We start from the raw sequence: 19,627 nt of genomic DNA on the forward strand, positions 1-19,627 counted from the left end.
GGCAAGGGTGATTTTGGTGTTATCGCGACTGGGGATTGATATCTGCTCATCATTTTCTTGTTTGGAGGCGGGAGCCGCAGATTGAGCGGCCGAGTTGGCGGGCGTTGGCTCTTTTTTTCTTCTTCTTCTTCTTTTTTTTCTTTTTTTTTCTTGACTTGACTTATACCCCCGATCAAGCAAGCCTCTTTGGGGCAGTGTTACTCTGAGTGTGTTTTATACAAGAGGTTGCTGGCCAGCTTTTACGTACGTCCCCAAGGGGCGCGGCAAGGAGGGAAAATATAGAGGCGGAAGCAATAGTACCAAACACCAGGGTTGTGTGTGTCACAATACATACGTACGAGATACAGTACGGAGTACGCACGAGGAATACGGATTAATACTTACACTTACTAGCGTTTGGTTAATTTGTACGATTGATCCTATGTTATCCGTCTCGTCGACGTATCTGCTTCTTGCAGCGTCAGGCAGTCGACAAGGATGTCGGAACCATTTGTCAAAAACCGGTTAGTGTTCCCGATAACTACACCGCACCACCAAAGCGAAGCCCGCTGGATAATTAAAGCAGTATGAGCCCCGGGACTCCGATGTAACCCCTTTCTGCACCACATTTTACTGGTCAACTGTCGTGAAACCCCGCTCATCGCATCTTTAGTTATACCCTCATAATCTCGCCGTCGACCGGGCACGACCCTTTTGCATACGCACGAGTGAGCCAAACGAGACTTCACGGAATGGCAGACTCGGCCGAATTGGCAGGGGCTTCCTCCCCCAAGAAAACATGGACCGAGCTCGAGACGGAGAGGATTGAAGTGGACGCCACTGTACGGAATACTGAGTCATTCCCCATCATTCTCAAGCATATCTCGCAGGAAAAGATAAGAGCTTGACACTGATCGTCTCCTTGATCTAGCTGGCCGATGACCTTGATGACACGGCGTGAGTGAGACTTCTCAAACTCGAAGCCTCATGATCTCTCTGTTCGGTCCTGATAAAGGCAGTCGCTGAACCAACTAACACGGCTGCACCACCGCATAGCGGAGAGCCGAGCTACACGACCTCCTTGGCCTCGAGCGTGGTCGACTATCCCTTTGAACACGGCCGTCGATACCATGCTTTTCGACACGGAAGTACGTTTCAAGCCGTGATTTCACCTTGAGACCTGCTAGGCTTCACGCTGCCCCCGATGCCTCTAGCGTATGAGTGTGGGTGCTGAACTGGAAGCTGTGTGACCGCAAGGGTACCCGCGCCCGAACGACGAGAAGGAAATGGAGCGCCTGATGCTTCTCCATAATATCGTGACACGCCTCATCGGGGGACTCTACACCGCGCCCATCGACAAATCCAAGACCCATCGCATCTTGGATATCGGCACTGGAAACGGCATTTGTAAGCCAGCTACCCCAGACTGCCGCTTTCAGAGAGAAAAACAGAAACAAGAAGAAAAAAGTCTTTACTCACACGCTCATGGCATTGACTTCCTGCCAAAGGGGCAATATCCATTGCCGATGAGTTTCCCGACGCTACCGTTCGTCTTTCCACACGCGACCCTTACCCGATTCCCACCCGATTCCCACCACCACCACCACCACCACCCAATCCTCACCCCCCTCTCGCCCTTATTATCCCCGCGCACCTCCCTTTCACTGGGCGCCCGGATATATTACTGACCTCCTCACTCTCTTTGCCCTGCTCAGGTTATCGGCAACGACCTCTCCGCCAACCAAGCCTCGTTCGTCCCACCCAACGTCAAGTTTGAAGTCGACGATGTTGAAGACCCATGGGTGCACCCGGCCAAGTTTGACTGGATCTTCTGCCGCTACATGGCAGCGTCCATCCAGGACTGGCCGAAACTAATGTCCCAGATTTACGAGTTCGTTTCTCCCACACACCTACCTCCCCTTTTTATTCCCTCTCTATCCTTTTTGTTCCCCCTTCTCTCCTCTCCTCCTCCTCCTCCTCCTCCTCCTCCTCATCATCATCATCACTCATCCAGTTCACTTTACCATGACCAATACTAAGACAACACACAACCACTCGAACAGGAACCTCAATCCCGGCGGGTACGCCGAGTTCCAGGACTTCAACCTGACCTACTACTCGGAAGACGGCTCCCTGACCGAGTCGCACGCGCTGCGCCGGTGGAACCACAGGCTGACCGACGCCGCCCTCTCGCTCGGGCGCGACCCCAACCCGGGGTCGAAGCTGGAGGGCTGGGCCAGGGCGGCCGGGTTCGCCGGCGTCACCGCCCGCCGCTACCGCGTCCCCATCGGGCCCTGGCCGCGGAACCCGCTGCTCAAGGAGGTCGGCGCCTGGAACCTGGCCCAGGTGCTCAACGGCCTCGACGGCCTCTCCATGCGCCTCTACACCACCGTGCTCGGCTGGAAGGAGGAGGAGATCTGGGCCCTGCTGGAGCAGGTGCGCAAGGACCTGGCGGACCCGAGCGTGCATGCGATGTTTGAACTGTGAGTCTCCCTTCCCCTCTCGATATGTTTTTTTTTTTTTTTTTTTCATTTTCTTTCTTCCTCCTTTGTTGCTGCCTATCTTTTTCTCTTTCTTTCCTTATCCATACTTCCCCGCTCCGTCCCGCTTCCGTAAGCTGATGAGTCTGACATGTGCTATTAGCCACGTCGTGTATGGGCAGAAGCCGGAGCAGACTAGAAATGGTCTTTGAGAGTAAAAGGGCGAGAAATGGGCCGAGTGACTGCGGAACCCTAGTGCTGAGAACCATGATCGTGCTGGATGCAGACTTGTCAAGCGTGGTTTATTGTTTTTTTGTTTCTATTTATTTTTTTATTTGTTTTCTCAGGACTGTCCTTTCTCTTCTTCCTCGTATACGCTGCATCTCCGCCTGTTTTATTCCGCAGCGAGATCATCTGAGTTGAACAGACAGCAGCGATATACTCCAAGTACCTAGATACAGGTGCCGCCTTGAGTCTGAGTTGTCGTTTTCCGATCGTGGAGTGCGGAGCACGTCCTGCGGCACGTTCTGCGGCACGTTTTCTCGCGGGGTGCGCCGCTCGACCGAGGCGCCCCCACGTTGCCGCGCCGAACGTGATCGCAAACGGGTCGGAGATTTGACAGCCAGCCAATGCAAGCTCCTGCATAACCACCGCATCCTTCTGACTGCTTAGTTGCATGACTCCTCCAATGTGGTGTGACTGCCGCATATCTGCACAGCGTGGGCGCTACTTCCAGGGGAGCCGGCGCAGGTAGCCCGGTAACGACATTGGGACAAACGGGGCTGATTGTTTGATGATTTCGAAAGCTCAATGCTCAACGGCCACTACCATGCCGTGATATCCTCAACCTCGGCTTCGCCAAACGTGCTGCTCTTGGTCAACTCTCCAACCGAGCTCTCCACCACCGCACCGTCGGTGTCCTTGTTCATGATATCCGGAAGGACCTCCTTCAAGAAGTCCAGGATGTAGTGGTTGACTTGCTCAAACTGCAGTAGGAAGGCATCGTGACCCTCGGGACTGTCAATCCTCTCTAGCCGCGCGTTCTTGATGTGCTCTGCCAATTCTTCCTGCTCCGCAAAAGTGAACAGCCCATCGCTCTCGATGCCGAGAACCAAGGTTGGCTGCTCAATCATGGCCAGCGCCTCGGCTATCGTCCCAGCACGGCCCCGGCTCACGTCGTGCGTATCCAGTTTCCGAGTCATCGCGATGTAGCAGTTGCTGTCGAAGCGCTTGACGAACTTGTTACCCTGGTAGCGTAGATATGACTGGGCCGAGAAATAGGTCGAAGTCGGGGGGATGACCTCGCCGCCCGTAAGGCTGCCGTTCTTTGACCCGTGGAACTGCGGATCTGGGGACGCACTTCCCGAGCCCTCATTCTTGGGAGCTTGCTGTGCCTCGCTGACCCTGCGAGATGGGCTTTTCGTCCACTTGTGTCCGTCGTTATGGATGTGGAAATGGGCCTCGGAGGGAGTGGAGGGCGCGGGCCGTTCGCGGATCGTCTGCCGGCGTGAGGGATCGGGAATGTTACGGCCGAAACGGGACTCGAACGAGTTTCGGCTCCTGTAGGTCAGGAGTGCGGCCATGCGCGCCGCACCGAGCCCTGTCGAGGGAGGGTCGGAGAACGAGTAGTAGCCGTCTTCGTACTTGGGGTCGGCATAGATGGATTGCCGCTGGGCCTCGCCCCAGCTGATACCCCAGGCACTGTGCCTGCTCGAGGTGGCGATGGGCACAATGCACCGCACATAGTCCTTTCCAAAGTACGCCCATTCGAGCACGAACATACCACCAAGCGACCCGCCAATCACGGCAGCAATCTGTTTGACGCCTAGGTCGTCGAGAAGTAGTTTGTGCAACCTACAAGGGTGATGATGATGATGATGATGATGGTGATGATGATGAGCATGAGAACCAACACCTCTCCAGGATAAGAACATCACAACGTACCGGACATCATCCCTAATGGTCGTAAGAGGAAACTCTGGACCGTACCGGCCTTTGGAGGGGTCTCCGTCCTTGGCGGTAACCGGACTGGCAGTGCCGTAGGGGCTTCCCAAGCTGTTCATGCACACGACAAAGAAGCGCGATGTGTCGAACGCCCGGCCAGGCCCGCCCAGGAGAGGACCCCACCAGTCGCCCACGTCGGCGCTGCCGGTGAGCGCGTGGCAGATGACCATGACATTGTCGGCGTTGGGCGAGAGGGTGCCCCTGGTGGTGTATGCCACAGGGACATTGTAAAGCGTCACTCCCGACTCGAGCGTGAAAGATGGGATGATGGCTATCTCCTGGTGCGGAATGAGCTCCGCAAACGGATTCTCCGGCTGCGAACGAACTCTTTCTTGGAAGTATTCAGCCACTATTCTTCTTGAAAAGGCAAAGGTGTGCTTGGGGGCAGGCAAGGAAGGGTTGAAACGAAAGGACGAAATCCAAGAAACAACAGATGTGACTCACCGTACACCGGCCGCTGCTGGCCTTCGCGCACGGAATCTGGAGTCATGGCGGGGTTGGAAAAAAAAAAAAAAAAGACAAGGAGCGAGAGCCAACGATGGAGGGGCGAGTTGAGGGAGAAAAGCTGGGGAAAGAGGGCAATCGAAGAAATCGAAGGAATGAATCCCGGTCAAGGAAAGCACAAAAGCACGGTCTCCCAGCGGCTGCCCTGGGGCTAGTTATAGCCTACGGAGTCAAACCACACTCAGTTGAAGGCGTTGAATTCAACTCGACGCCGCGCTGCATCCGTCACACCGGCAATTCAATTATTGGGGCGGAATCTGCATTAGAGCCGCAAGCGCGGATTGCGCCATTCTCGCGACCGCCCCGACAAGGAAAGTCTTGGTCGTGGCGGCCGGCAATCGGCCGTTCGTTGAAGGAATTAAAGTGGGCCGTGGCGCCGGTAGGGTCACCGATCCCGCAAGCTCGGCGGCTTTAACTTTATTAGGTATGCAAGTACTAGAGACTTGACCTTGGGGCCATTTTTACGCGTATCAAGTAAGTCACGACGACTTGCCGCCTAAAAGGTAGGGGAAACTCTTGGCAGCCTTGTCCGATGAGGCTAGCGCCGCCAGTGCTCTGTGCTCGCTAAGGCGCAACCACGCCAGAGAGCTGCGATTTGGCGATTTGACGCGAAAGCAGTTTCCGGGTTTCGACGTCAGAACCATCATCGCCAACAGGGCAGCCCACACCGACCCGGAGCTTTCGTCGGTGCTGCGGAACGGCAAAATCCATTGAAATCTAATCTCAATAGGTAACTTTGCCCTTTTTTCCTATTGTTTCTGGTCGCATTTTCCCTTTCCTCCTCTCCCGCGCCCTTCCCCCCCAAAAAAATCAACAACTTCGCGCATCCTTCTTGCCTTAGCTGTCAAACCCGTTTTCTCTTCACATCGTCGGCGGCTGACAGCATTGGTATCTGACTGTATGTGCCAAGAAGTTCCGAAATCTCTCGAATTCGATTGATCGCCTGGAGACGTCGACTCCTGGCGACACCGCCGAGCCCTCGATAAATGACCTGACTTCCGCGATTCCTGTTTTGATGATGCCTCCCAAGCGCAAGAGACTCGACCGAGGACCCAGCGACGCTGGCTCTTCGCGGCCATCGCCCCATCGCCCCGCGGATACAGTATTGGGACAGCACGATAGAAGCTTCGATGGAGGCCGTGGCGGTCGCGGCGGAAGGAACTCGCGGAGAGGCGAACGTCGCGGTTCTTTCCAGTCCCAGGGCGCGAATTCCTCTTTCAGCGGTCCCGATCCGAGATCACCGCCGCCACCCGCCAGGCCGTCGAGCTCATCTTCCTCGGCCGCGCTGCCACCTCCAACAACCGCGGCACCACTAGCGCCGCCCCCGGTTCCAGCTACTCCGGCCAGCTTTGCGGCCCCGGCCTCTCCCGTCCAAACATTTTACGACTACAGCATTGTCACAGATGATTGTGTCAGCAGGTGGGCGAAGGGTGGCCGGCAAGAGATCATCGACCATGGCGTTCAGTCACGGGAAGACGAAGACCTTACGGAAGTCGTCATGATCTTCCAGGAACTCATCCACTCCGTCACCGACGGGCGACTCCAGGGCTCTGATGCTGGTGACGTCGTCCGAGAGATACTAGGCCCTGAAATCTCAGAGGCGGATCGGAATGATGGGGCATTCGACCCTCACATTCTGTTCCTGGATACCGTGTCTACCTTCCTGGACGTGGAGTCGGGTCCTCTCCAACCACAACTGCGCGACTTCATGGTTGCCTCAAATGTTTCTCCAGCGCTCATGCGGCTCGTCCTGGATCCGCCGATTCTCCAGCACCTCGATTTGATCCGCGACACGTTCGTGCGGATGGGTATTCGACAATCCACCAACTTGTTGTACCGCCAGGCAAACTACAACCTATTGCGCGAAGAGTCCGAGGGCTTCGCGAAGCTCGTCACCGAGCTGTTCACGATTAGCGGTGCGGAGCCGCCAACATCCGAGGTTGTGCAGACCACGTTCAACAAGGTTATGAGCCTTATCGGGACTTTTGACCTACACCCGGGCCGCGTCTTGGACGTAATTCTGGATATCTTCGCCGCCGTTCTCATCAAGCAATTCCGCTTCTTCATCAAGTTCCTGCGCGTCAGCTCGTGGTGGCCACGAAGCCAACTTAGCCTGCCAACCGACAGATTTATCGGAGGCTTGCCGATCTGGGCTCTGCCCGAGCATCCCGGTTGGGTCGCCACTGAGGAGGAAGAAGCTCTTCTCGCTCAACAGCGGCTGGAGCGGGACATTGCTTTCTGGGAGAGAGCACGCAAGCTCAAGCTCGACGCCTATTTCGAGCTGGGCGGGAGACAACTGGCTCCATCGGAGGAGGAGCGACTGGCGAACGGCGCGTCCGAGACCGGTCCGGAATCCAGTATCGAGCAAGAATGGATCAGGATTACGAAGACGCTGCCACCTCCCGGGAACCGAGACGCCGCTCAAATGTTGGGTTTCAAACTGCGCTTCTACACCTCCGAGGCCAGGGACCCCGAGGACACCCTGCCGGCAAACCTGCTATACCTCATATCGCTGCTCATCAAAGTCGGCTTCGTCTCGCTTACGGACTTGTGGAACCACGTCTGGCCGCTTGATGAGGACATGGAGACGGTAAAGGAGCAGAAGCTGAAGGAGCTCGAAGAGAAAGAGAGAGCGAAGCGGCCGGGCGGCGAGCAGAATGCCTTGATGATGGCTGGCGCTCTCCCGGACGACATGCCCCCGCCCCCCAGCAACAATTCGCGCCGCGACGCCGCGACGACAAAACAAGAACCAAACAATAAGACCCCAACAGCAGCGGAGAAGCCAGAGTCGCGCGGCCCCGACGACCAAAAGGTGCTCCTTCTCAAATGTCTCCTTACCATCGGCGCTATTCCCGAGTCACTCTTCATCATCGGGCGCCATGATTGGATCCTACGGGCATTCCCCGACCTCGTGCCACTTCTCCATCGCATTCTCCACCACTCCATCGACGTCTTGTACCAACAAGCCCGTCCAACTTCTTCGACTCCGATTGAGTGCCCGCCTAAGCCGCAGTTGGATCCCGACCAAACAGGCGTGCCCAAGGGGCACTTGAAGCTTAAAACGCCACCCGTTAAACGCGCACTGAGGTGGCCCAACGCGGACCAGGCTGATGTCGAAGGAATCTCGTACCGCTTTTACTGGGATGAGTGGGCAGACAACGTCCCGGTCTGCCGCACTGTGGATGACCTGTTTACCCTTTCCGACTCGCTGCTCAACATCGTTGGCGTCAAGATCGGCGAGGATGCCTCTCTCGTGACTAAGCTCGCCAGGATCGGCAGCAAGAGCCTCAGCGACGACCCGTCCCCCCACAACACCGAGCGTTGGCTCGGCTTCCTCAAACGAGTGCTAGTGCCAGCTCTGAGCTTAGGTGACGCCAATGCATCCGCCGTCGACAGCGTCTGGGACCTCCTCAAGCGGTATCCGGTCCGATCTCGCTTCGGCGTCTACGCCGAATGGTATGAGGGTGCGACCTCGCGACTCGAGCCTGTACAGAAAGCCTTCGCGCACACCAAGCTGCTCACCCTCAGCAAGATGAAGCGGCTGTCACACAGTAACATCATGCAGATGGCCAAGGAACTCGCAAAGGTGGCGTATCAGTCGCCTGGCATCGTCTGCAAAGTTGCGCTGCAGCAGATCGAATCGTACGACAACCTGATCGAGGCCTTTGTCGAGTGCGCCAAGTACTTCACCGACCTCGGGTACGACGTCCTTGTCTGGTCAGTGCTGAGCTCTCTCGCCGGCCAGGAGAGGAGCCGGACCCAGGCAACCTCGGTGCTCCTGACCAGCAAATGGCTCCAAGCGCTGTCGCGATTCTCCGGCAAGGTGTTTCAGCGTTATTCCAACATGGACCCGCTGCCTATTCTCCGCTACGTCCACGCCCAACTCTTGCGGGGCAACTCGACCGATCTGGTCATTCTGGAGGAGTTGATAGAGTCCATGGGAGGCATCGTCTCCGCCTTCGATTTCACAGATGCCCAGCTGCGCGGCATGACGGGTGGAGAGGTGCTCCGCCGCCAGACTCTCATCAGCCTAGGCGATAAGCGGGAAGTATCAGCTCGCAGCGCCCAGCGCCTGATGAGGGCCCTGTCGCACTCGAACCTCGCCGGCCAGTTGCTTATCAACATTGCGCAGTATCGACAAAATGCCATCTACAAGATCACCGACGACAACGCCGTCATCAAGTACCTCTCTGCCCTCGTCGACGGCTCTCACAAGGTTCTCTCTCGATACCTCGACCTGCTCCTCAGCAATCTCGATCTCGACACTTTCAACCGCCTGGTCCCCGACGTTGTCCAGCTCATGCGGGATTACGGCCTCGACGCCAATCTTGCCTTTATGATTCGACGGAACACCATCCGCTGGGACACGAAGGCTCTCCCTCCAACCAAGGAAAGTCCGTCACAGGCTACAAAGCCCACGACCGACGTTGATGGCGACGTCACCATGGCGACAGCTGCGGCTGATGGTGCCCCAGGCGACGCCAGCAACACAGAGGCAACTAAAGACGGTGCTGGTGACAACAGTTCGGCCTCGAGAACACCAAGCCGTTTGCCGGAATCGCTTTCGGACGCGCTTGCTCCGCTCATCGAGGAGATCCCCAAACTGTTGCCCCAGCAATCCTGGAAATATATCTCGCCTGCATGCTACGTGTTCTTCTGGTCACTGCAACTCGGAAACCTGGTCTGGCCTCAGGACAGCTACGAGGCTGCAAACAAGCGGCTCAAAGCCCAGGCAGCAGAACTGACGACTGACCGGTCGGACACCCCTCGTTCCGCCGCAAACAAGAAACGGAAACGGGAGGAGATCATGGACCAGCAACAGCGCCTTCTGCAGGAGACCAAGGACGGGATAGAGCGGTTCCAGAAGACCAAACTTCATATCGGCCGGCAGACCAGCGGTTGGTTTCCCGCAGGCATCGCGCATGCTGACGCAACGTCGGACGCCCTGCTCGAAGAGTGCATCTTACCGCGTCTGCAGATCTCCCCCGTGGATGCGGACTACTGCTTCCGGTTGATCAAGTTCTTGCACGAGTTCCCCAAGTCAAACTTCCAGCTCATGTCGCTCTACAACCGCCTGTTCAATCACAACCGCCTGCGCGCCCTAATCTTCACCTGCACCGTTCGTGAGGCCGAGCATCTAGCCCGTTTCCTGAAGTTCATCCTGGGCGATCTCTCGAAGTGGCACGGCAATAAGAATGCCTACGAGAAGGAGGCCCTGGGCCTCAAAGAGCTGCAGGGCACCAAGACCAGGGAATACATCGGCTTTGCCACGGCCTTCGATGCGGAAGGAAAGCCTACAGAGTTCATCGAGCACGATGCCTTCAAGGAGCTCCTGTTCCGCTGGCACAAGGAGCTCAACTCCGCACTTCGATCATGCCTCAACGGTATGGAATGGATGCACATCCGCAATGCCATCAGTATCCTGAAGGGTGTCATCGACTACTTCCCCGCCATCAACTTCATGGCCGAGAAGTTTTTGGAGCAGCTCAACACCATCAAGGACCGCGAGTCAGCGAATTCCAATGCTCCCGAGTCCGCTCAGGGCCACCGCGTCGATCTGTCCGTGACGGCTCAGACCACCTACTCGGAGCTAGCGAAGAGAAAGTCCAAATGGGTCCTTGTTCAGGCCTTCCGGCCGGGCGCTGTAAGTACCTCGGCTGTGAGCCTCAAGTCATCGTCTTGTGCTAACCATGCACAGAAGAGCGATGGCAAAGATGAGAAGGGACCCACAGTGCCAGCCAACTCTTCCCTCCGCGGCTCAGCGGCGCCTTTCAAGCCCAATGCGGGACGTGCCCCACAGTCCTCCGAGGTCGAGGACGGAGAAGTGGACGAGAGTAAAGCCGGCCAGGCATCCCCAGGAGGCAATGTGTCCAGCTTGCCGCGACCGCCACCAGCCAGGGAACCGCCAAGGGAGACGAATCCTCCGGCGCCAAAGACGAGCTCAGCGGCCACCCCTTCCGGAAGACCGTCCACCCCAAAGCCTGCCCCAGCACCGCAATCTGGTACCCGCCAGGAGCCACCGAGGTTTTCAACTCTCCCCCCTGGAGGGCCCGGACTTCCCAACAGACCAGAACCTCCCGCTAGGCACGATTCATCGGGGCCCAGGTTCAGTCAGCCTCGCCAGGATAAGAGGGATTTGCCTACGAGGGAAGCCCGCGACTATCGAGACAGTCGGGAACCTCGAGACCAGCATCAGCGTGATCCTCGGGAGTCGCAAGGTGCCCGTGATGGCAGAGACTACCGAACCCCTGAAGGATCGCGTCCAGAGCGCTCTCGGGACATCTCATCCTCTGATAGGCGCGGACCAGATCCTGGACAACGCGAACCCGGGCCGCGGGACTCTAACCGCGATACTGGTCGTGACGCTAGCCGAGCTTCTGATCGCGGCCGAGCGGAGCCGCCCTCGCGTCGACATGATCATGCGCCGGCAGCTGACCGAGATAGCCGTCCGGATAGCCGTCCGCCGCCGCGGGAAAGGGGCGCTCCTCACGGCTCAAGCAGGTCCGACTCGAGACCTGGAAGGGAATCCGCCGTATCGACCCCGCCGGCAACCACGTCACAGAGCGCTCCTCAGGGACCCCCGATCAACCCAGAGCGCGCACGGATCATCGAGGGTGAGCGGCCGGAGATCATCAACCCAGCCCGAGCTGCTCTCATCAACGACACGCGAGAACCCTCGGGTCGTCACTCGCCAAGAGAGCAACCTCGAGAGCGGCCTCCGCGGGCAGACTCGCCCAGGCGATCCGATCGCCCACCGGCCAATCCTCCCTTGCCGGACAACGGCCGCGACGATCGCCATGGCCGCCGTCGCCATTCGCCCGGGCCCGAAATTCCGCGGGACTCCCATATGGAGACGGCAGCGCCACCTTCGCGAGCCGAGCGGAACATGGAGCGCGAAGACAGGAACGCCGGGCCGAGGGATTCTTACACTAGCCAATCCCGTCCTGACCACGATCACGGAAGACTCGGCCAGCAGGACCCCAATTACGGCCGGTTGAACCCTATCCAGTCCGTCGTCGACATGCCCCCGGGACCGCCCTCAGGCCCCCGGGGCCGGGGTGGCCGAAGCGTGGCCCGACCCCCCCCGGTCAACGGCCCTCCGATGCGTCCCGACAATAGGTTTCCGCCGCTTGAGCCCATCCGTCCGCCGACTCCGGAACGTCATCCACCGACAGGTCCATCGGCATCTCGCCCTCGTCGAGGACCATACGATAACGGCAGCGGCATCGGCTCTCCGACATCAACCACGCCTCCCACGGTGGGAGTGCACCCAGACAGGATGCGCCAGATCAGCCAAGCATCGTCTGCCCCGCCCCCGCCGCTGCCTCCTCCTCCTCCTCCTCCTCCTGCAGCTTCCGGGCCACCGGGGCCGTCCGGCATTCATCCGGACCGTCTAAACCAGATTGCCACTCAGCCACCGGGACCTGCTATGCACTCCCGCGCTCCGATACACACGCCTGACCGACCGCCAATGTCTACTCCCGGTTCCGGATCGCGACCTGCGCCGTCAGGCCCCAGCGCCGATTTCTCGTCAACACCCACCGGTCCTGCCGCTGCCAACGACCGGATGAGACCAGGTGGAAGACAGCTCCGTGGCATACAAAATACCCTCGACAAGGCCTCTGCTGACAATGCTCGAGGCTCGGGCCCGCGAACATCTCGATCACGACCCAACCTGGCGGGCTCGGATGCCCAAATCTTGGTCGGCGCGTCGCCCGTCAGCACGCCGGTTCACGAACGCCCGGCCGAGTCCTTCCGAGACTCGTCTCGTCGGGAGCCTAGCGACCGCCCCCCGCGCGGCGGTCCCGAGCCGATCCAGGTCGTTAGCGATTCCCGCGGTGGCCGTGAGACCAGCAGCAGCCGGGGGCCCGCAAACGGTGACGATTATGGCTCCAGCCGAAGCGAACATGACCGCAGCCGTCGTGAGCACCACCGGTCGGAACGCAGCTCCCGCCCATCTGGGCGCAGCAGCCGGGATCGCACCCCCGATCGGGAGCGGGAAGCCAAAGATCCTCGCGAGTACAGGGACAGGAGGTCATCCAATGTGCCTAGCAGCAGCAGCCGCGACGACAGAGATTCGCGACGTTCGATGCGCGAGTCCATGGGCGGTGGCCGAGAACCGATCCCTGGCGGTGGGAGGGATCTCGCCCCGCCGCGCGAGTCGAGCAGTCATCGTAGCCACCGCGGCGAACCTGGCCTGAGGAGCGATGGAGGCTCCGGTGGTGGTGGAAGGGGAGAAGGGGGAAGAGGGGGCGACGATTATGGACGGGGTGGGTCTTCGCGGACTAACGGGCCCCCGAGAGACTCGCGGTCGTCAAGACCTGGGGACGAGCGTGGCGATCCCCGGGGAGGGGATGATAGGGCGCGGAAGCGCAGGAGTGAGGGTGTAGAAGTGGGGAACGGGAGCCATCAGGACAAGAGACAACGGCGTTAGGTCTGACCGTTGCCTGTCCGATCCATGCCGAGGGAAGGTAATCGCTACACTGGGGATGAAGACATGCCGAAGTCAGCAGTGGGATGATTATCATAAAACATAAACGGGGGGGAACAAGAATGCCCACGGATACGAGATTGCGAAGCATAACATATCAAGGTGGAGGATACGGATACGGACACAAGTTGCTTTTTTCTTCCGCCCGTCGGCTCCATCGAAGGTTGGGAACACGGCGGCCGAGACGATTTCCTAGACTTGTTCGGCGGGATCACTATTTCGACAAGAGGCATTTTATCATTTCTTCTAGAAATCTTCCGCTTCTTCCGAGCGCCGTCTGTGAGTGGGCCAGGCTAAACAACAAACAAACGTTCGGCTCACGAGCCCGAGGTACATAATGTGTCAACGCAAATTCTTCCACCTCCGTCCGATACATGCGAGCATTTGGACGGTTGACAAACCCTCGTCGACTGTTGGTGATCACACCACGTCCTCTCTCCTACATTCTCCAGATCTCGCAGTTCATCACGGTCGCCTTAACCTCGGCGTTTGAAAGTCGTTTTTTTTTCAAGCAGGATACCTTATACCTCGAGAGCACGCACATGTCGTGCCCACTGTGCGATGGGAAACAACCCGGCTTCCATCCCCCGGAAGATGTAACCAACTCGTGTATTCTCTATTCTGCCGCATATTACTAGACACTACAAAGCAGGGCTTGAAGAAGGAGTATGGAGCGAGCATACAGGTTCTGGGACGGTGCTGTAAAAATGTGTTGTGTTTATTATACCTCCTGTTTCATGGCGCTTGCGAGTTGGGGGAAAAAAGTCCTGCATTTGACCCGGGGCGTTCCCAAGTTGTTTTCTTTTTTGAGGGTCTGAAGCACACATTATGTATCATTGCCTTTGCGCGTTCTGGATGTTCAACCAGGCAGAAGGAGCCTGTCTTACTGTTGACTTTTGCCCGGCAGTTCGTAGTCATTATTAACAAGGGCATTGTCTCTTGTATTGCCACGATATTTATTCATCATGACCGTGTCGTGGCCCTCAACCACCCACCCCCCTTCCCCTCCCTTCTCTTCCCTTCTCAATGTTTTCAGGGTGTCATTGGTTCGCAGTGCTATTATCGACACAGGTATCATGAAGGCGCCGGGCGGTTGTGGTCGTTTTCTATTTCTGTGGTTCTTGCTCTTCTCTGGTCGCCGCGCAACCCTGGCTGCGTACGGGATATGTCTGCATCCAGACAGCTCTGCACTTTTGTCAGGAGACAAGATCGAAGTTCCCTTCTACGCCATGGGTTCTGTCCATTCAAAACCACTCTCTTTTCTTTGACAGCAGAGACTGCAAATGCCGTACGCAGCATGTGTCCGGCTCGGTCGTTCATACGCGACCCCAAACAGCTCCAGGGATCTAGACTGATCCGGGGGGGGGGGACATATTCGAGCTACCACCCCTGAATATCATTGAAGTTAGTGACCTGAAACTGTCTCGACTCGACTCGACTGGAATCTCCTCTCTCAACCAGTCCAGAGCTTAGACGCAGTTCTCTCTAGTGGGATCAGTAGTGAGCTCCATCAGACCCGGCCCGACACCAGGATAAGCTGGTGTGCGGATGTATGTATGGAACAGTCAGGTCGCCGTGCGAACGGAAACGCTCCAATAAGCTAGATCTTTTGTGCGCCGCCGCTTCCACCCCCCACCACGCAGGCGGCGCGGCTCTGCGGCCGAAACTAAAAAGCCTTTTTTAAGCGGCGGCCAACAGATCAAACGGATGCGGCACGGCTCTCTTGATACAGAGACGGATTTGATCCAGAACAACTGGAACGGTAATAGTGGGTTTAGCGAAGACGAGTTAGGCGGGTGCAATGGCGTGTGGTTCAGCTCAGGGGGGTGGTGTCGAAGGATGAGAGCATCCGAATGGGTTACGCGGCCCAAGGCGCTCCAGGGTATCACTAACGTTGCCGGTGTAACCGATTGATTTGACTTTTGCTGTGATATCCCTAGATGCGTCCAAAATCCAACCCCAAAGTTTGGGAACAGACGCGGTCTTGAAGTGCCATGAAGCATCATACCTATGATCATGACATCGACCGGCATGCTCCTTTCTGCTCTCGTTTTGGAGAGATACACGGCCGATATAGCATCTCTTCTAGAGCCCAATCCACCCTCTTCCCATCCAAATACTGCCCGAACTGAACTGATCCGAGACCGCCACACCAATCTAAGCATGACGTTTTACCTCCTCGATCCCAGGACGTGGTACGCTGACCAAGCCAGCCCCTGTAATGATCCCGTACGTAAGAAAACCTGCTTCCCATGACTATCCCTCTGAACGCCGTGGTATCTTGAAATGCAAATGCAAAAAAAGAAAAAAAAAAAAGAACAAAACAACCTCGCATGATGCAGGCAAAATGCATGTTCGGAAAGCGGGAGCCCGCCTATGTTCCTGAAGCACTGGATCCAACTTGACTTGAGAACCGAAAGAAGAAGAAAAAAAAAGGTGGCTGAATTAATCCTCTTCTGGATCCGGATTTGTGGCTCTCAAAACCCTCGGTGCCTGATGCACGCGTCTCGAATAGTCCTGGTTGTCCTGCAGCGAAGTGAGGCTCTCGCGGCTCCTATTCTGATCGCTGGAATAGAGGCCGGTCGCGAACGGGTCGAGCCTGGGGTCGACAGGCATGAGGTGGCTGCGTCGCTTGTTCTGGGAGTCCCAGGCGCCCGCGGCTGCCCCGCCGGGCGTGCTGCCGTACCGGCTCTCGGTCATCTCGCCTGACTTGGGCGTCGCCATCCTGCCGGGGGACCCGCCGACCCCAGCTTGCAATCCGAGGTCGGCCGCCTCGCGGTCTTTCCTCCGCTTCACAAAGCAGAACCATAGAAAGGCGGCCAGCACGAGTAACCCGCCGACGACGCCGACGACGATACCGGCGACGGCGCCTCCTTTGAGGCCGGAGCCATTATCGTCGCCTATGGACGTGCCATCGGTAGCGGTGGGCACGGTAGGGGCGGTCACCGTTCGGATGGTTCCGCCAACGGTGATGGTTGTCACAGATGGTGAGCCCGATGTGGTGGCGCCGGTCTAGCTTGAGGGTTAGTATGCACCCAAAACCTTGACAGCGTCAAAAAAAAAAAAAAAAAAAAAAAGAAGTCGTGCCCAGCCCAGCCCGTGAGGGGACGCAATGCATACAGTGGAGGAATCAGAAGAGGAAGTTGAAGATGGAGATGATGATGATGATGATGATGATGATGATGATGATGATGAAACGCCAGACGACGAAGTCGACTCCGACGATGTTACGGATACCGTGCGCTGGACCGTGCTGCTCTGCACCCAGTCTCAGCTATACTATACTCACGACGACCTGGGAGCCATTACGGGTTTCCGACAGGCCCAGACACCACAGGGGAATGACGGGAATGGCGACAGCACGCAGGATCGAGAGACAAACGGGCATATTTCGAGGGGGGGCCGCACATGTCAGCTGGTAGGGAAAGGGAAGAGTACTCACGGTGCTAGAGGACGGCTCTCCCGTGGCAGACCCGCCGGGAGCTGCTGTTCCCGTTGGCGTGCTGCCGCCGGCGTACATGTAGCCAAAGACCCCATCGCCGCCACAGTAATCACTTGGATAGCCCGGGCAGGGATTTTGGCAGTCACTGAGAGGCTTTCGGTCGGCCTTGTTGGGGACCAGGTTCGAGCACCAGCAGTTCTTGTTCTGGACAATAGCGAGGGCGTAATTGAGGTCGGTGCAGTTACCGTAGCAGCGTCCATCGCTCTGCCAGTTGGAAAAGACTGCGAGACAAGGAGCGGTCAGCATGGGAAACCGGCGGCAGAAAGCGACAGAGCTGAGCTCACGAGGATCCATATCGGCGGTGTTGACGGTAGCGCAATAGACCTGAGGAACCGAAGGTCCATCTGCCTGCTGCTGTGCCCGGCTCATGCTGCAGAGCAGCGCAGCAATGCCGAAGCTTGCCCATCTCGGGGCGAAGTGTTGCGATCCCATGGCGGGCAATTCAATGTAATATGTCGCGGTGTTGCTGCTGCTGCTGCTGCTGCTTGGCCAGTGTTTCCACCTCGCTGGCACGGTCTTCGACGGAGTAAGAGTGCCGGTTGAATTGGATCTGGGTCGTTCGGATTTGACCTCAAGACGTGCTACGTAAAAAGATTGTGCGTCGCCAGCCCGTGGTAGTCGTTTCGTGACAGAACCTTAAGCGGCCATTCCGGAGATCGAGAAAACGGTCGAGCGATCCGTAGGTTGTCTGCCTGGAATGACGGGGTCTGAACGCTTCCGTCGTCAAACTCGACGGCCGGTGGGAAGGTCAGGCCTGAGCAAGCCCTGCCAAATTGGGAGAGGAATAAGGGAGCGACAGGACTACCCTCCGACCCTTGGACCGAAAATTGCTGTGCACCGTTGGCAGGGCAAAGTGTGGAAAGGTTGACGAGAGAGCGCAAGGGAGACGGTTTGCACAGGAAAGCGGGACAGTTTTGCAGAGGGCAACAGAAAAGAATCAACGGAACACTGTGTACGGATTAGAACCCACAGCGGGCCCCTGCAAAACAAGTTGCAGCAAGTGCACACCTGCAACCAACACAGACGGGTGGGGACAGCGATACGGTAACTGAGGACGCTTCACGATTCGGGCGAAGGAAGAGCGGCGGGTCGTCTGCGCTGCGCTCCCCGTACGTATGTACGTACATAACTAGTTACCGCATTCCAGGATTTCCTAGTCCCCTTTTTTCGCGCCGTGTACCGCCGCGGCCCCTTGTCAGCGGTTAACGCCTCCACTAATCCAAACCCAAACAGCCAATGTTCGATCATGGAGCAGGTCAATAGATTATTGGCATCTTGCATTTCTTCTCCGCATTACGCAAAACACGGTGTTTTCACCTGTCGATTGTTACTCGAAAGCACAAAACACATATTGCGGGAAGCGGAAACAGTGGAGCCCGGAAATCCCAAGCGGGGCCTGCGAGGTAACACCACCGAATGAATGGCGTCACCACCTCCACATTTCACCTTTTTGGCACTCTCCGATCTTCTCGAAAGAGTCGACAAGGCATCCTGTCTACTTCTTTGATTCATTTATTCGCTCATTCATTCGACAGTCCAAAAAAAAGAGGCTATTGCCAGATTCAACCTCCGAATTCCCTTCTTTTCTTTTGATTTCCTTGTCCCTTGTCTGACGAGATGGTCTTCGCTACGAATACGTACCATGCAAGGTTCGTACCTCCTCCGTACTACTCTCTGTCCGCGAAAACCGAGTGGCTGGCATGCTCGGCGCAATTCCGGGCAACGAATGGCCTGAACAAAGAGATGTGAGGAATGGATCTCCCAAGGCTGACCTGGACATATCCCTGCGCATCGTATTTCAGCGTCGCTAGTGCAGTGTGTTATTTCGCACACTAGCAAAAAAAGTAGTCGGATTTTGCGTCACCTTGGCGAACACCTCAACACCTCTGGACTTTAACTACGCAAATTGCCCTAGCTAATCCGGCAGATATCATGGGACCCTGTTCGCATAAAGGAAGTCTCTCTGGGCAAATTCCAGAGGATTTGCACCTCTCAATCAAAGCGCGCACACACTTTCACCGGCACTGGCTGCTGGTCTCTTCCAAGACAATGCCGCCTTCGTATCCCGGCATTTCGTGAGCAGCACCCAAGCGATTTTTTCAATCGCACGTGCAGCCGTATCTGGAAGTTGGAGTGAAGTTGGAGGGGGCGCCTGCAGGAAGAGGAGGGGCCAAGGGGACTGCCGTATCCCGAGACGGCGGAGGCGATGCTCCCCTAGCATGATACGAGTTGTAAAGACGGGGAACCTACTACCACAGCGACGGTGAGGTTGCGCGCAGACAATGTGGCAGGAGCAACGGCCAGCCACAGTTTCAAGATCCAGCATCAGCGCCCCCTGTTGTCTCTCGTTCGAGCCGGATTGCTACCCGGGTTGGGCAGAGGACAAAGAGCTCGAATCTTGGCTTCGCTGGAAACAACGGGTGTCACCGAGAGGCGCTGTCTCTGTCCCCGGAGCTTGGCAAGACACTGAAGACCGTGCCAAGCCGTATCTTGATGGCGGCAGAGAGCGCGGGGGTGATCGGGGGAAGGGGCGTGGGATGATTCGGTTCAACCGACGCAGATACGGGCGCCGAGATCTGTGCAGCAATAATCAGCCCACAAGGTCCTCGGCAAGATCCCAAGCCCACAGGTGATCCGCCGGCCTACACTACACTAACTACCGCTCCA

The 19,627-nt window shown here is 57.2% G+C and overlaps 5 protein-coding genes across 5 annotated transcripts; 2 read left to right on the forward strand and 3 right to left on the reverse strand.

Moving 5' to 3' along the window:
- Positions 1 to 605: 605 nt before the first annotated feature.
- Positions 606 to 2,939, forward strand: P884DRAFT_292474 (S-adenosyl-L-methionine-dependent methyltransferase). Its single transcript, XM_069444168.1, has 8 exons — positions 606 to 821; positions 911 to 936; positions 1,036 to 1,127; positions 1,237 to 1,386; positions 1,488 to 1,525; positions 1,695 to 1,870; positions 2,043 to 2,462; positions 2,623 to 2,939. Exons 1-8 carry the CDS (start codon positions 732 to 734, stop codon positions 2,669 to 2,671), a joined length of 1,041 nt encoding a protein of 346 aa, XP_069296958.1. The 5' UTR covers positions 606 to 731; the 3' UTR covers positions 2,672 to 2,939.
- A 129-nt stretch (positions 2,940 to 3,068) lies between these two features.
- Positions 3,069 to 4,953, reverse strand: P884DRAFT_285416 (Alpha/Beta hydrolase protein; the record flags this gene model as incomplete). The annotated part of the gene is made up of 3 exons (XM_069443765.1): positions 3,069 to 4,313; positions 4,404 to 4,794; positions 4,908 to 4,953. 3 exons carry the CDS (start codon positions 4,951 to 4,953, stop codon positions 3,284 to 3,286), a joined length of 1,467 nt encoding a protein of 488 aa, XP_069296959.1. The 3' UTR covers positions 3,069 to 3,283.
- Positions 4,954 to 5,630: 677 nt separating this feature from the next.
- P884DRAFT_27241 (transcription factor/nuclear export subunit protein 2-domain-containing protein) lies at positions 5,631 to 13,617 on the forward strand. Its single transcript, XM_069442523.1, has 3 exons — positions 5,631 to 5,697; positions 5,881 to 10,611; positions 10,666 to 13,617. Exons 2-3 carry the CDS (start codon positions 5,983 to 5,985, stop codon positions 13,399 to 13,401), a joined length of 7,365 nt encoding a protein of 2,454 aa, XP_069296960.1. The 5' UTR covers positions 5,631 to 5,697; positions 5,881 to 5,982; the 3' UTR covers positions 13,402 to 13,617.
- Positions 13,618 to 15,226: 1,609 nt separating this feature from the next.
- P884DRAFT_260243 (uncharacterized protein) lies at positions 15,227 to 15,838 on the reverse strand. The gene has a single exon (XM_069441426.1). The coding sequence runs from the start codon at positions 15,809 to 15,811 to the stop codon at positions 15,473 to 15,475; it is 339 nt and encodes a 112-aa protein (XP_069296961.1). The 5' UTR covers positions 15,812 to 15,838; the 3' UTR covers positions 15,227 to 15,472.
- A 700-nt stretch (positions 15,839 to 16,538) lies between these two features.
- On the reverse strand, positions 16,539 to 17,632 carry P884DRAFT_27259 (uncharacterized protein). Its single transcript, XM_069442534.1, has 2 exons — positions 17,245 to 17,632; positions 16,539 to 17,181 (listed from the first exon to the last, which is right to left on the reverse strand). The coding sequence occupies exons 1-2, from the start codon at positions 17,390 to 17,392 to the stop codon at positions 16,733 to 16,735; spliced, it is 597 nt and encodes a 198-aa protein (XP_069296962.1). The 5' UTR covers positions 17,393 to 17,632; the 3' UTR covers positions 16,539 to 16,732.
- Positions 17,633 to 19,627: the final 1,995 nt, after the last annotated feature.

Source organism: Thermothelomyces heterothallicus (assembly GCF_042370625.1).
Source record: "Thermothelomyces heterothallicus CBS 202.75 unplaced genomic scaffold P884_scaffold_13, whole genome shotgun sequence".
NCBI classification, from domain to species: domain Eukaryota; kingdom Fungi; phylum Ascomycota; class Sordariomycetes; order Sordariales; family Chaetomiaceae; genus Thermothelomyces; species Thermothelomyces heterothallicus.